This window comes from Coregonus lavaretus (genome assembly GCF_964263955.1).
Source record: "Coregonus lavaretus genome assembly, chromosome: 29".
Lineage (NCBI taxonomy): Eukaryota > Metazoa > Chordata > Actinopteri > Salmoniformes > Salmonidae > Coregonus > Coregonus lavaretus.
This window is the reverse complement of record NC_140016.1, coordinates 28,472,224-28,489,372: the sequence shown is the minus strand read 5'-3', so window position 1 is coordinate 28,489,372 and position 17,149 is coordinate 28,472,224. Positions and strand designations below refer to the sequence as shown.

At 42.1% G+C, this 17,149-nt stretch overlaps 1 protein-coding gene across 4 annotated transcripts in view; it reads left to right on the top strand.

Annotated features, from left to right (window-relative positions):
- Positions 1–17,149, top strand: part of rnf130 (ring finger protein 130) — a 77,755-nt gene that overhangs the window by 35,996 nt on the left and 24,610 nt on the right. For 2 of the 4 annotated variants that reach the window (XM_084147212.1, XM_084147211.1), the window contains exons 4-5: positions 11,652–11,902; positions 14,763–14,834. In XM_084147212.1, the coding sequence (XP_084003338.1) occupies positions 11,652–11,902; positions 14,763–14,834 (323 nt within the window). Of the gene's footprint in view, positions 1–11,651; positions 11,915–14,762; positions 14,835–17,149 lie in introns of all 4 variants that reach the window. The other 2 variants (XM_084147210.1, XM_084147209.1) reach the window with 1 other exon arrangement.

Genomic DNA, 17,149 nt, shown 5'->3' with positions numbered 1-17,149 from the left:
GAGTTTAATGGCTGTGATAGGGGAAAAACTGAGGATGGATCAACAATGTTGTAGTTACTCCACAATACTAACCTAAATGGCAGAATGAAAAGAAGGAAGCCTGTACAGAATAAAAATATTCCAAAACATGCATCCTGTTTACAACAAGGCACTAAAGTGAAACTGCAGAAAATGCGTTATGTTTGAGGCTAATCTGACACAACACATCACTAAGTACCACTCAATATTTTCAAGCATGGTGGTGGTTGCATCATGTTATGGGTATTCTTGTCATCGGCAAGGGCTAGAATAGAGCTAAGCACATGCAAAATCCTAGTGGAAAACCTGGTTCAGTCTGCTTTCCAACAGAAACTGGGATACAAATTCATCTTTCAGAAGGACAATAACCTAAACACAAGGCCAAATATACACTGGAGTTGCTTACCAAGACGACATTGAATGTTCCTGAGTGGCCTAGTTACAGTTTTGACTTAAATCGGTTTGAAAATCTATGGCAAGACTTCAAAATGGCTGTCTAGCAATGATCAACGCCGAGTGGCGCAGTGGTCTACGGCACTGCATCGCAGTGCTAGCTGTGCCACTAGAGATCCTGGTTCGAATCCAGGCTCTGTCGTAGCCGGCCGCGACCGGGAGACCCATGGGGCGGCGCACAATTGGTCCAGGGTAGGGGAGGGAATGGCCGGCTCAGTTTGCAACTGCCAGGGTTGTGGGTTCGATTCCCACAGGGGGCCAGTATGAAAAAAAAAAAAATATATATATATATATATATATATATATATATATATATATATATATAATAATGTATGCACTAACTGTAAGTCGCTCTGGATAAGAGCGTCTGCTAAATGACTAAAATGTAAATGTAATCAACAACCAACTTCACAGAGCTTGAAGAATGTTTTAAATAATCATGTGGAAATATTGCACAATCCAGGTGAGCAAAGCTCTTGGAGACTTAACCCTAAAGACTCACATCTGTAATCGCTGGCAAAGGTGATTCTAACATGTATTGACTCAGGTGTGTGAATGTAAAAAAACGTATTTAAATGAGATATTTGTGTATTTCATTTTCAAGACATTTGCAAACATTTCTAAAAACAAGTTTTCACTTTGTCATTATGGGGTATTGTGTTGAGAAGGGTGAGCAAAACATCTATTTAATCCATCTTGAATTCAGGCTGTAACACAACAAAATGTAGAATAAATCAAGGGGTATGAATACTTTCTGAAGGCACTGTATCAGAGATGTTGTGTGGAGATATACATCAGCCTCACAGAGGATGGCACATTGACAACAGCAAGTTTGACTGTGTTGACAGGGATTTATGTGTGCGTGTTAATGTTCATAAACATGCTTCTGATCTCTGTTGTGTATGGGGATGGGGGTGAGACAAATAGAGGGCGAAAGCGAGAAAAAGCCTTGCCTTGGTGCTTGTACTGTGAAGTGCTTGTGTTGTAGTGGGGTGCAAATGATGTAATTTAGTCACACAGTCTCTGAATAGAATTTCCTCATAGTCACAGGTCTAGGAAAAGCTGACCTTTCGCCAATCCTACCCTTAACCATAAGGGGAAAAACTAAAACCAGACCTTGGATCAGTATCTGGAAAGCAAGCCATCACGGCAGGTCTACGTTCAGCCGTTAGGCGCCACCCATAAAGCAAAGCCAAAGCCAAAGAGTGAGGCATGTAAACATGCCTGGGCACGTGCCTGCCTGGCTCTGTCTGTTTTCCTCTGTGGTGAATGCCTGTCTGGAGACTTGACTTAGCTTTGGAGATCTACAGATAACTGCTTAGAGTTAGAGTTAGAATGAGAGTGAGAGAGTATATATATTGTTTATGCCTGCTGTTGTGGTCCCTGCAGTCTCATTCTAGTTCAGCGTCTTACTGTGTTTTGGGTTGTTATCAGCCCAAAACGTGTAGGCTGTGTTTTGCTGGGCTCAAAACTGCGACCAAAACACTCGCAGTTGCGACCCTTGGCAGTGCGTTTTCTTATTTTATTATCAAGATTAATTCAAACAGCAATGGGTTTGCAACAATGGGTATGCAGACCAGGTATTCAAAAAGTTTAGTTTGAAGTTTTGGTTCAATCTTTACGATGCGCAATTCAGTCATATGTGCTGTTTGAATTAACATTTCTAAAGGCTTTCCCAAAAAACCTTCCCAATTAAATGTTGACTGCAAAGTAGGCCTACCTGGCAGAATGATATCATGATGATTTGTATCAATCACGCTAGGCCTGTTATTGAATTAAAGGGCAACTACACCCTCATTTTAGTTTTTAGTTTTTATTATTGTTCCCAGACCTCAAAAGTGGTCTCCTGATGTGTTTTAAGCATTGTTGTGGTCTGTAGTTTTTATATTAAAAAGTGAAAACCTAAAATGAAACTAGGAAAATTTGGAAACCTGGAAAATGTTCTACAGAAAACGGAATTTACCAAAATATAAACGGATTTTATAGGGCCCTACAACGGTAGAGCAACTGCCAACAATAACACCCTTTTTAAGATTGCGCAAAGGTTTTATTTTTTACATCTAAACAATCAATGCAAATATGATATTGTCAAGTTAAAATGTAATTAATTGTGTGTAGAGGGTAGGTCATTATTGGCTATAGCCTACTTGCTCAGCCCGCAAATTAAAGATAACATTTAAATGATGTGCGCATCATCCCCTTTCCCGTGCCAGTATTATTTTCATTCGGGCCAGTAGCATTCAGTTGGCACTGGCCCGGTGTGCCACTGGCAAATTTACCTGAATGTCAAGCCCTGCAAAAATTAAAAATAGTCATTATTAACCTTGTTCTGTATGGAATGCAGGTCAATTATGGGACACAGGTCATTATCACACGAAAAATGAATTGGTCGCATGAAGAATTGGTGTGACCAAATCATGTGCTGATGCCATCAACTGAAAAAGTTGGTAGCACCAGTGCCACCAATAGAAATAAAAGTTAGCCTAGAGTGTGTGTGTGTGTGCGGTTGTGTATGTGAATCCATGCGGTTGTGTATGTGCATCCGTGTTTACATATGTGTGTGTATGCCCGTGTGTGCGTATGTTATCTGGACTCTGCAGTTGTCACGAAGCCGGCTGAGAAACTCTGCCTGGCCGTATCAGTGTGTGACAGGTGAAGGTCACTTACTTCTACCCATTCTAGCTGCTTTGCTGTCAGTGTACAGACAGGACAGGTACACAAGATGACTACTGCATGAGTCATCAGGGAAAAGGCTTTTTGTTTATCCCCCTGCCCTCTGACGCAACACACAGACTGAAGTGCGCTCTCACTGAAGTGCGTGCACACACACACACACACTCCAACACCATAATATGCAACCCGTTTCAAGAAGCTAGGCATATGTCGCACATCACTACTTCACAGGAGAGGCATTTTAATGTTTTTTAAAACATTTTTTATCAAAATGCGTTTTTTGGCAGAAATGCCTTCTGGAATATGTGAACTTTCATACGCCTTAATAACAAACTTGTATGCCATCTGTAAATATGAATAAAACATTTCAATTATGAGCCTTGTTGGTTTAGCCACAGAAAAACACAGGAACCTTCCCGCTAGCCATGATTAGCTGAGATATTGGATGGGCTGGACATGCCGAGAGATGAGTTCAGATTGGTCTGCCATGTAGCACGTTTCTCTCTATAACATGAGCTGCTCAGTATATATAGATAATCCTTGCTACCACAGCTTTTTTTGTAGCTAGCTACAAACCAAACAGAAAATACATGCTGCCGTGAAGCGTTCATCCATGTATACGGGTAAGAGTCTAGCTATATTTTCAGATATTATACATTTCTAATTTTGTCAGAAAGTTGTTTTCATTTCAAGTTAAAGCGTACTGTTAGCTAGGTAGCGAACGTTAGCTTGCCGGCTCGCTAATGTTACGTGTATGATCTGTGTAGTAATGTTATTCGTATCTCAGAAATCAGTTTGCATTGCTAGTTATAGCCTAATGTTAGCTAGCTAGCTAACATTGCACATAGTTATTACAGCATTTCATGCATGGTGGCTAGCTATGAAAATCAGTTTGTATTGCTAGTAGTATGGGTTGGGATTATGGTTCATTGTTTAGATAGCTAGCTAGCTACATGTCTTAAAAAAAGACTACTTTGCCAGATGATTACATGACCCATCAAGTTAGCCATATGTGTCTGGGGTAAAATATTTCATGAACATGTGTACATGCAGTGGTGGTAAAAGTAAATATACCTTAATATAAAATGACTCAAGTAAAAGTAAAATTCACCCAGTAAAATACTACTTGAGTAAAAGTCCAAATGTATTTTGGTTTTAAATATATTTAAGTATTAAAAGTAAAAGTATAAATCATTTCACATTTCTTATATTAAGCAAACCAGATGGCACAAATTTTTATTTTTTATTTACGGATAGCCAGGGGCACTCTCCAACAGACATAATTTACAAATGAAGCATGTGAGTTTAGTGAGTCCGCCAGATCAGAGGCAGTAGGGATAACCAGGGATGTTCCCTTGATAAGTGCGTGAATTGGACCATTTTCCTGTCCTGCTAAGCATTCGAAATGTAACAAGTACTTTTGGATGTTAGGGAAAATGTATGGTGTAAAAAGTACATTATTTTCTTTAGGAATGTAGTGAAGTAAAAGTTGTCAAAAAGATCAAATAGTAAAGTACAGATACAGTGGGGGAAAAAAGTATTTAGTCAGCCACCAATTGTGCAAGTTCTCCCACTTAAAAAGATGAGAGAGGCTTCTTCTTTAAGAGGCTCCTTTGTCCTCCACTCGTTACCTGTATTAATGGAACCTGTTTGAACTTGTTATCAGTATAAAAGACACCTGTCCACAACCTCAAACAGTCACACTCCAAACTCCACTATGGCCAAGACCAAAGAGCTGTCAAAGGACACCAGAAACAAAATTGTAGACCTGCACCAGGCTGGGAAGACTGAATCTGCAATAGGTAAGCAGCTTGGTTTGAAGAAATCAACTGTGGGAGCAATTATTAGGAAATGGAAGACATACAAGACCACTGATAATCTCCCTCGATCTGGGGCTCCACGCAAGATCTCACCCTGTGGGGTCAAAATGATCACAAGAACGGTGAGCAAAAATCCCAGAACCACACGGGGGGACCTAGTGAATGACCTGCAGAGAGCTGGGACCAAAGTAACAAAGCCTACCATCAGTAACACACTACGCCGCCAGGGACTCAAATCCTGCAGTGCCAGACGTGTCCCCCTGCTTAAGCCAGTACATGTCCAGGCCCGTCTGAAGTTTGCTAGAGTGCATTTGGATGATCCAGAAGAGGATTGGGAGAATGTCATATGGTCAGATGAAACCAAAATATAACTTATTGGTAAAAACTCAACTCGTTGTGTTTGGAGGACAAAGAATGCTGAGTTGCATCCAAAGAACACCATACCTACTGTGAAGCATGGGGGTGGAAACATCATGCTTTGGGGCTGTTTTTCTGCAAAGGGACCAGGACGACTGATCCGTGTAAAGGAAAGAATGAATGGGGCCATGTATCGTGAGATTTTGAGTGAAAACCTCCTTCCATCAGCAAGGGCATTGAAGATGAAACGTGGCTGGGTCTTTCAGCATGACAATGATCCCAAACGCACCGCCCGGGCAACGAAGGAGTGGCTTCGTAAGAAGCATTTCAAGGTCCTGGAGTGGCCTAGCCAGTCTCCAGATCTCAACCCCATAGAAAATCTTTGGAGGGAGTTGAAAGTCCGTGTTGCCCAGCGACAGCCCCAAAGCATCACTGCTCTAGAGGAGATCTGCATGGAGGAATGGGCCAAAATACCAGCAACAGTGTGTGAAAACCTTGTGAAGACTTACAGAAAACGTTTGACCTGTGTCATTGCCAACAAAGGGTATATAACAAAGTATTGAGAAACTTTTGTTATTGACCAAATACTTATTTTCCACCATAATTAGCAAATAAATTCATTAAAAATCCTACAATGTGTTTTTTTGGATTTTTTTTCCTCATTTTGTCTGTCATAGTTGACGTGTACCTATGATGAAAATTACAGGCCTCTCTCATCTTTTTAAGCGGGAGAACTTGCACAATTGGTGGCTGACTAAATACTTTTTTCCCCCACTGTACCCCCAAAAACGACTTAAGTAGTACTTTAAAGTAGTTTTACTTAAGTACTTTACACCACTGTGTACATGTCTAGACAATAGTGACCCATCCACTAGATGTGGCTGGGGGGTGGTTATAGCATTTCTTTCACATGACCCATCAATTTAGACAAGTGTGTATGGTAGGGGTGTGCCGGTATGGCCATACTCGTAATCTTGTCTGTAAATTGACAGTTGCTATTCGGATCGGATGATACTCCTGATCGTAAAAAATGGAAGTGTTTTAATATGACTAAATAGATACCTCCCTGCACATTCTCACTGCATTATGTTGCCCTTATACCATCATGTATTTTCTATAAGACGACATTTAGCAACTAAAATCTAATTACTTAGCTGTCATCAGTAGCTGAAGAAAACAAACAATGATTGAAATTGTAAAAAAAAGGAAACTGCTTTAGCTGTGTTCTGTTTTATATGAGTAACTGGTGTGGAGTTGCATCAGAAGACATCACGTGTCAGAAGTCGCTACGTGTTTTATCCAAATTAAGTGAAAGTCCAAGGTCAACCCAAGGTTTTGCTCCTTTTCTGTGTTAGCTTGTTATTATGTTTTCAGCATTACAGAGTAGGAGGGAAGGAGACTAGTTAATATTACATTTAAAAAATGTGTTTTGTTTTCCAAAGGCACACCCACAGATTTTCAGAAACACACACACATCTCACCTTTTCTCTTGCTATCCATGTCTCACAAACACATCCACACCTTTGGCAGGAGGCACCAGAGTTAATAAGTTAACATGCGTCATGGCTGATTTCCCCCCTGGGCTATGGTACAACACGTGTTCTGTGCTGGGTCTATGGTACCCTAGCCTAGTCTAGCCAGGCCCGGTCTCTACATGTTTGTTCAGTGCTGGATCTATGGTGAACTAGCCTAGCTCAGCCACATAAAGCTAATGATTAATGGGAGCGGCCCGTTGTGCAAGCCCATTGTTTTGACTGGCCGTGATTTCCCATCAACCCTGGGCAATAGAGCATATTGTAAAGCCAGCTGCACTTCTTTCGTGATAAGCGGAGCTTGTGCGCGTGTATGTACAGTTTTAGGACCGGGGGCAAGGGTGTGTGTCTATTTGTGTTCTCAAGTCAAGGTTTCTTTCTCTTTATTGTTTGTCTTGCTTGGTTTATGGTCTTTAGATGGTGAAGTGAGGGCCAATTTCTAGTGAAATTAGGTGCAATTCCTATCTATAGTAGGTTGCGTTTGGGTCTTTCTGTGCATGTGTGCGTGCGTGTCATGTGTAAGTGTGTGAGCGAATATGTGTGTTTGAGTAGACATAGCTCAACTGCAATAGGCAGCAGTAGACCAACTAGGTTGTTGGTCAGTGGTTTAACAACTTAATGTTCATTTGAACCTTGTTTTGCGGCGGTTGACCAAATTCCAACCACTATGTGGTTGTTTTCTGTGGTAAAACAGAATGTTGTTCTGTGGAAGCCCTTCAATTTGGGACAATAGATGGGTTAGCTGACAATGTCACGAAAACGATGTGCGCTTCCATGGAGCAGAAGTCAGCCTGTTGTGATTCTGGATGGCCAGATTGCTAGCAAGAATGACAAGAAACTCAAAGTAAAGGTACAGAGAAAGAGAAGGAGGCAGAGGAAGAGATTGAGAGAGTGAGAGAGAGGTAGAGAGATTAATAGTGTAATGACTTACAGTTCAAGTCGGAAGTTTACATACACTTAGGTTGGAGTCATTAAAACTCGTTTTTCAACCACTCCAAAAATTTCATGTTAACAAACTATAGTTTTGGCAAGTCGGTTAGGACATCTACTTTGTGCATGACATAAGTCATTTTTCCAACAATTGTTTACACACAGATTATTTCACTTATAATTCACTGTATCACAATTCCAGTGGGTCAGAAGTTTACATCACTAAGTTGATTGTGCCTTTAAACAACTTGGAAAATCCCAGAAAATGATGTCATGGCTTTAGAAGCTTCTGATAGGCTAATTGACATAATTTGAGTCAATTGGAGGTGTACCTGTGGATGTATTTGAAGGCCTACCTTCAAACTCAGTGCCTCTTTGCTTGTCATCATAGGACAATCAAAAGAAAGAAAAAATTGTAGACCTTCACAAGTCTGGTTCATCCTTGGGAGCAATTTCCAAACGCCTGAAGGTACTATGGTCATCTGTACAAACAATAGTATGCAAGTATAAACACCATGGGACCACGCAGCCGTCATACCGCTCAGGAAGGAGACACGTTCTGTCTCCTAAAGATTAATGTACTTTGGTGAGAAAAGTGCAAATAAATCCCAGAACAACAGCAAAGGACCTTGTGAAGATGCTGGAGGAAACAGGTACAAAAGTATCTATATTCACAGTAAAACAAATCCTATATCGACATAACCTGAAAGGCCGCTCAGCAAGGAAGAAGCCACTGCTCCAAAACCGCCATAAAAAAGCCAGACTACGGTTTGCAACTGCACATGGGGACGAAGATCGTACTTTTTGGAGAAATGTCCTCTGGTTTGATGAAACAAAAATAGAACTGTTTGGCCATAATGATCATCGTTATGTTTGGAGGAAAAAGGGGATGGCTTGCAAGCCAAAGAACACCATCCCAACTGTGAAGCACGGGGTGGCAGCATCATGCTGTGGGGGTGCTTTGCTGCAGGAGGGACTGTTGCACTTCATAAAATAGATGGCATCATGAGGAAGGAAAATTATGTGGATATATTGAAGCAACATCTCAAGACATCAGTCAGGAAGTTAAAGCTTGGTCGCAAATGGGTCTTCCAAATGGACAATGACCCCATGCATACTTCCAAAGTTGTGGCAAAATGGCTTAAGGACAACAAAGTCAAGGTATTGGAGTAGCCATCACAAAGCCCTGACTTCAATCCTATAGAACATTTGTGGGCAGAACTGAAAAAGCCTGTGCGAGCAAGGAGGCCTACAAACCTGACTTAGTTACACCAGCTCTGTCAGGAGGAATGGGCCAAAATTCACCCAACTTATTGTGGGAAGCTTGTGGAAGGCTACCCGAAACGTTTGACCCAAGTTAAACAATTTAAAGGCAATGCTACCAAATACTAATTGAGTGTATGTAAACTTCTGACCCACTGGGAATGTGATGAAAGAAATAAAAGCTGAAAGAAATAATTATCTTAAAATAAAGTGGTGATCCTAACTGACCTAAGACAGGGAATTTTTACTAGGATTAAATGTCAGGAATTGTGAAAAACTGAGTTTAAATGTATTTGGCTAATGTAAACTTCCGACTTCAACTGTAACTTTTGCCGTTCAGCCTGCATGACAGGGAGTCTTTATACCCAGCCCTCTGAATTACAGCCCTTTTCTCTCTCCCTCTGTCTCTCTCTCTCTTTCTGTCAGTCCCTTTCTCTTTTGTTCTCTCTCTTTCTCTTAAGAAAACAGGGAGATGTTTTTAGGCCAATACTGGAGGAATTCCCATCTGATAACATTATTGATCATTCAAAGTCAAACTTTCAAGGACTTTTGGCGATTAAAAGGAGCCAAATGATCTGTGAGGGACAGTCTTGATGCTTCTTTCGGCACAATGTTGTTTTAATGTCTCTGATGAGGTAAAGAGGATGAGGCAGTTTGGATACTTGCTCGTTTGTCGTTTTGACATCTTAGAGGAAGGGGGATGTCTAAGAAAAATAAATAAAAAGTTGATCTCACTGTTTTGACATCTTTCAGAAAATCCTTCATAGGGAGGGATGTCTATGCAGAAAAAGAAAGAAAGGTTTATGTCACAGTGAGAATGCAGGTAGTCACCGTCTCTAGAAAATAGAGTGTGTGTGTGCTACAGGAGAAAGGTAGAGGCCTCATGTTTTCTCCACTCAAAGTGGATGTTTCCTGTCCAAGACAGAGCCCTCATCAAAACCAATTCATCCTACGTCCTTGAGTGTAAACAAATGTGTGTGTATATGTACACACTTCCTCCCCCATGAGTGTGTGTGTGTCTCTGAATGTGTGTCTTTATTTTCAGTTGGTATGTATTAGATGCGTAAATATAGTTGGAGAGTTGACCTGTTTAGGCTCGCTTACCGAAATGGCAATGGATGCCACCACGATGGAGTCTACTGTATACTGTGCTAGGCTATAAGGTAGCACAGATCAGTCGTGGTGGTGGGTTGTCTTAATCTCATGGCCTTGGTGTGTGTGACCAGCGTGCCATTTGTCAACTTTGAGGCAAGGTAAATTGCACTGCACTCCTCTGGTCATGTCTCTTCTGCTGCTGAAACATGACATTACTGCTCTAAACACACACTGTCTCTGGCATGCGCACACACACACACACACACACACACAGGTACAATAGACACATACAGATATAGACCTGTAAACGTGTGTGCATGCACACACACACACACACACACACACAGATGTGTAGTAAACACGCACACAGATTTAGACAGATTCACACACTAATGTACAGTAGACACGCTTACACACCTGAGCACACACAGACACACACAGTGCACTTTCAGCTGCTATTAGTGGTAAGGCAAGCTGTGGTAAAGAGTCCAGAGGGACAGAGAGGAGTCGTCTCCAGCAGTAACATGACTCCCCCTGGCCTGTAGCAGTCAGCTGTCTGGACCCTCTTACTACCACCAACTTAAAATGGAGATGATTATGATGGTCACAGATGGCTCTACCACTGCTTATATAGTTTAAAATAAACAGTTATTATTTTCCACTGGCTAATGCTCTCTGCAATTCATTGCGGTCATTGTCAATGAATGAATTCCATTATACCACATCACCTTTGTTGACATAATATTTCACATTTCTTCACATCGGGTATATTATTCAGATAATGGATATATTATATGTTCTCATATACATTTCTCCTGTCTCCACATGTTTTTCCTCAGGCCATGGGATATTAAATCCGTCACTACACAGCTGTGTTGGCTGTGCAGGTCTTCAAAACCTGTCTTAATAAATTAGGAATGGGTTGAGCTAGGGAGAGTAGATCTGATCCGCTGGCACGCTCTGTTGGGACTGGCTGGTGATGCCATGCAGATGGATGGCAAACTCTCTCTATGCCACCCTATTAAAACCCATCTCCAGGGCCTTAACACCTTGAAATGCTAACGCAGGGAACTGATTACTGATCCTAGATCTGTCCATGTAGAGGAATGAGAATCTGTTGACTGGCTCTATGGGTCTTTTCATAGTAGCTAAAGATAATTTGGTTGGAAACCAATCCTAAATCTGTAGACTTAGAGGGAAGGGGCTCTGTTATTGACTTTGCTTTGTGGATCCTGTCAATATGGGTGAAGAGAAATTGCCTATCCAATAGTAGTTATTGTGATATGGATCTGACATTTAAAAGCTGGCAGATTGAATATAGTGGAGGGAGCATGTGGAAACTGTGAATAAGTGTATGCTAACTGACTGCCTCCAAAATCATGGATCGGGACTGACTGGTCATTGCTTTCATTGACTTGACGCGTCACAAGAAAATATGCAAAAGCTCTGATTGGATTACCACAAAAACCTAGCCACTATGCTATTAACTCCCCTCTACTGTGTTCATCAGGTACTGGTGACACTGTGGCGGTGATGATCACCGAGTCGTACGGCAAGGAGATCCTGGGTCTGCTGGAGAGGAACTTGACAGTGCTGGTGAGTGTGGTGGTGGGCCAGCGTGGCCAGGCCAAGAACATCAACCGCGGCTCCCTGGTCTTCGTCTCCGTCTCCTTCATCGTACTCATGATCGTCTCCTCTGCCTGGCTCATCTTCTACTTCATCCAGAAGATACGCTTTACAAACGCACGTGACCGCAGCCAGGTAGGACATAGAGTATGTTGGCTAATGGTTACGCTTTCTTTTATAATATTGTATTTATTTGGTGTTTATGTACTTAGGGTCAGAGATGGGCAAAATATACATCAAAATGTATCTTGTTACAAATACAAGATACTCTAAAGACCAATGTATCAATGTACTTTTGTACACAGTTAATTTTTATATTTACATTTTGGTCATTTAGCAGACACTATTATCACACCATAGTTCCATCAGACTTCTGATACCAATGCAGGGTGAAAGGGGGACACAAAATTATTTAAAAATATATAAATTGAAGTTAACAATTGAGTGCAAACATCTTTAGATAGTGGTGACAAATGTTTCCAATATTGGAGCTTTTAGTTGAGGCATATGCTCTCAATGTCACTTTGACATACTAGTATTCAGTCGACCGTCTGTGAGGACTCATATCAGGTAAAGGAAGTGGATAGCAGATGAAGCGCCAGTCACCTTCATGCCCTCCAGATGATGTCTGGCTCGGTTGACCTTCCTCTGCTCTCTCTCTCTCTCTCTCGCGCTCTCTCTCGCTTGCTCTGTAACCTTTCTCTCTCTCTCTCTCTCTCTCTCTCTCTCTCTCTCTGTCTCCCCCCCTTCTCTCTCTTTCTGAGAGGAAGCAGCCATGAAATTCTGATGCGGTAAATCGTTCATGAATCCTTAATGGAGGGTCGTTGTTGTAAAACTCTGCTTCCTTAGCGTCTGGCACCTTTAAAATACACACACACTCCTTTCGGTTGGTCTAGTCTAAGACGCTACCTTTTGTACCTGAATTGTGCAAGATATTTAAGCCAGGATAGTGGAGGACAGTGGAGGTTAGTGGGCCCTGTCCCAATTATCTTAAATAGACTAATTTCCTTTTGTCCTTCCCTCTGTGGTATAAACCTTCAATGTCATTTCACAGCTGTGGAAAAGGAGACAAAACAAGGAGCCATTTAAGACTGTTTACAAACAGTCCTAATCTATTTAAATGTTTTGTCATTTAGCAGACGCTCTTATCCAGAGCGACTTACAGTTAGTGAGTGCATACATTTTATTTTTTATTTTTTTCATACTGGCCCCCCATGGGAATCGAACCCACAACCCTGGCGTTGCAAGCGCCATGCTCTACTAACTGAGCTACACGGGGCCCATCTATGTAGCTTCTGCCAGTTCGAGACTCTCTAGCTATCTATCAGAAACAACCCCTCACCTTTAAGGAATTTCTGGGATAGGATAAAGTAATCCTTCTACCCCCCCTTACCCCAACCCCCCCCCCACCCCCCAAAAAAACAAAAAAAAAAACATTGTAAAGTGGTTATCCCACTGGCTATAAGGTGAATGCACCAATTTGTAAGTCGCTCTGGATAAGAGCGTCTGCTAAATGACATAAATGTAAATGTATGTGTGGTCACTAAATACTGTTGTCAGTAAATACTAAGTACTGGGAGTTTAAAGACTATCACTCACTGTCACTGCTCTCTGAGGTGGCAAGAGGTGACCAACTTTTGTTTGTTTTAGTATAACCCCACAAACTCATTAAACTGCCTAGTCAACTGCTTCTGTATGTTTGCAAAGCTCACATGTTCTCACGTTCTCTCTCTTTCACACACACGCACGCACGCACGCACGCACGCACGCACGCACACACACACACACACACACACACACACCACAGTGTATTCTTTCACACTAGAGTACAGTATTAATCAGTGGGGCCTGTGTTAATGAGTGAAGAGCCACTTAGGTCAGTGAGATAAGTCCACTATACTCACACTGAGCCCTAGTAGTAGTAGTTTATGGGACGGACCAGACCTATTACTGCTACTGATCACTTGGCACAGGGGGAGTGTCACGCTCTCTCACACACGCACGCACGCACTCTCTCTCTCTCTCTCTCTCTCTCTCTCTCTCTCTCTCTCTCTCTCTCTCTCTCTCTCTCTCTCTCTCTCTCTCTTCTCTCTCTCTCTCTCTCTCTCTCTCTCTCTCTCTCTCTCTCTCTCTCACTCACTCACTCACTCACTCACTCACTCACTCACTCACTCACTCACTCACTATCACTCAAAGTCACTGTGTCTACAGTACTGGTGCTAAATCACCAGTCTTTAATCAGTGGAAAGGAACGGAACAAGGTCTTTCCCTTCAGCAGCATATGTGCTTTACAAATGTCTCTCTCTCTCCACACTGTGACTACATAGCTAAAATTAGACCCTGACGTCTAAGCTTCGGCATCTGCAAGGATTGCGTCACTTATTTTCTCAGAAGGGTTCTAGAAACGTGAAGAACCATGCCTTAAAGATGAGACCGAATGTTCTGTTTCTTTGTACAGTTTGTGACCTCTCAATTAACATTTTCCTGTTATTCCTCTCCAGTGTAAAATACTGCAAAATGCTTATGATTCTGGCTCTGTCTTTCAACATTGTCCCAATGTATTGAACCTCACTCATTGGCACCTTATTCTGCCCTTGGTTGAAACGTCCAAAGATCAATTATTAACTGTATTTTTACAGTAAAACTTGTTATAGCTATCATGTCTTTGGTTGACTGGGCTGAAGCTCAATGTACTGCTGTACTATTTTTGTTCCAATTCTCCAATTTGTTTGAAATGTTTAAAGCAAAAAGGCTCCCAACCATTGAAATGAGTGTGAATGTCCTTTATGTCCTTCATTTAGCTATTTCTAATAGTGCTACACTATGGAGTTTTGGGAAATTAGTTTGAGAAGAGTTATTTGTGCTGAATAAGGTATAGTTCATTTTTCTTGTTAATTCAACCCTCAGGCTACATTTGCTCTCCATATTCACCTTTTATATTCTCCCTCTCCCCCCTCTCTCTCCCCTTCTCATTCTCCCCCTTTCTCTCTGTCAGCGTCGACTTGGAGATGCAGCTAAGAAAGCCATCGGGAAGCTGACAACCAGGACAGTGAAGAAAGGTGACAAGGTACACCTGCCAGCACTGCTTTCTTGAATCAAGTTTCTTTTATTTTGTATGTCATGTGCACAAGTACAGTAAAATGCCTTTCTTCCAAGCTCCAAACCCAACAATGCAGTAATCAATATCAATGTAGCACTAAAAATAACATAAGGTAGAACAAAAACCCACGAGAAATACAAATAATAAATAAGAAGAACATGAGAAAGTAAGAAGCTATATACAGGGTCAGTTCCAATACCATATTTACAATGTGCAGGGATACTGGAGTGATGGAGGTAGATATGTTTAGGGGTAAGGTGACTAGGCATCAGGATATATGATAAACAGAGTAGCAGCATCATATATGATGATTGTATGTGAGTGTGTGTGCGTGTGTGTAGAGTCAGTATAAATGTGTGTGCATGTTGTGTGTGTGTTGGAGTGTCAGTGTGTCAGTGTGTAGAGTCCTGTTAGTGTGCATAGAGAAGAGAAATACAAGGGTAAACTCAGATAGTCCGTGTAGCCATTTTGTAGGTTATTAGATACAAGCAGAGAATGGCTAATGCCATATATGTCAAAGGAGAGGATTGATTTATTGATTGAGGGATCTTCCACTCTTGTGAATGTTCAATACAAATCCTGCTTGTGTTTATTATTAAAATATTCCAGAAATGTGGTTGGTAGTCAACGTGAGTAACCAGAACAACTAAACGAAGACACAAGATTAAAATCCTTTCTAAATCCTCCTATGAGCACACCAGAAGTATTTCTCACATTGACACATGCAGGAAATAGTGCAAATCACATTTGACTGAAAATGTATAATGCTATTGATGTGTAACGGAGATCCTTAGAATGTCTCAAGTGAAGACAAGTGTCGGGGCTGAAGGGGTATGGAGGAGAATGTTGGGCGTCTTGGGAGAGTGTTGGTCCTCTCCGTCCGGCCTCTTCCCTTCTCACCTCTGAGCCCTCGTCAAGGGTGAGACAGGTCTCTGTCCATGAATAAACCATGGGCCTTGGAGTGCGCCGCAGAAATTGAAACCTTCCATCAGGAGGAAGTCCACCGGGAGTGATTGACCACACTGAGCCGGATGTCAAGGCTGGATATCGGGGAGGAGAAAGAGGAAGTGAGGGGGGGGAGGAGAAAATTATGAGTTAGGAGATTACTGGCAGGCACTAAGGGGCCGAGGCCCTTGCTAGAAAATACAGCCTGTTACGGTGATGACGGAGATGACAACAAGCTACAGTGTCACTGGTCACAAATAACCTGCCAGTTTATCAGGCCACGACGTCTCTCTGGACAAGGAGTTATGTTAACCTTGCCCCTGCTTGATGGCTTTGGACGTAAGAGCGCGTAATGGAGAGATCTTGCCTGGCCATTACCATTGACAGCCAACGAGGACTGCTTGCATAACAAGCTGCAGTCGAGAGAGAAGTAGATTATACCTGATACTGTCCAGACACAATACGAGGCATTCTAGCCTAGCTGCCTTTTCCTTATCTATACAACCTTTATATGGTCATTACAGCAAACACATTAAGTTCACTATTTGTGGACCCATGCGGGAATCAAAGCAGTACCTTTGGAGTTACAAGCAACATGCCCCAACAGACCTGCATGTAGCAGCATTCACTGCTATATTGCGGCTGCTATGGAGGTCAGTTGTTACATCTATGAAGGTCATTAGTTTAATTAAACATTACTGCGCAGCCGGAGGGCCATTTCCTTCATAGACCTGTCGTCCTATATCTGTTCAGGAACAACAACAACAACAACAACAACAACAATAACACCACTGTCCAACTCAAAATGGTCAAGCTATTGAGCAATTAATTTAAAATACCAGTGCCAACATTAAAAGGTCAGTGCCGTCAACTATTTTGCCAGTCGCTAGGACATGGGCCAGGCCTGTGTCAACTCCATCACCGTCAACACCGACACTGGTCAGCGCCGAGACCACTTTATCACGTTCAGTAGTGCACAGGTCAGCTCCGTAACCCATTAATCACAGTCCACATAGGACACATTCAGGCCACATCAGGGACTGTTCCATCACATTCGTAACCAAAGGATATAATAATAATATGCCATTTAGCAGACGCTTTTATCCAAAGCGACTTACAGTCATGCGTGCATACATTTTTGTGTATGGGTGGTCCCGGGGATCGAACCCACTACCTTGGCGTTACAAGCGCCGTGCTCTACCAGCTGAGCTACAGAGGACCAAACATCCATTGCGTCTCATAGTGCAAAGTGACTTGTAGTGAGTAACTCTGATCTCTTCTCTGCTCTTCTACAACCCCAGTCATCCCCGGGCCCTAGAAGTCTCAGATTCTGCCAT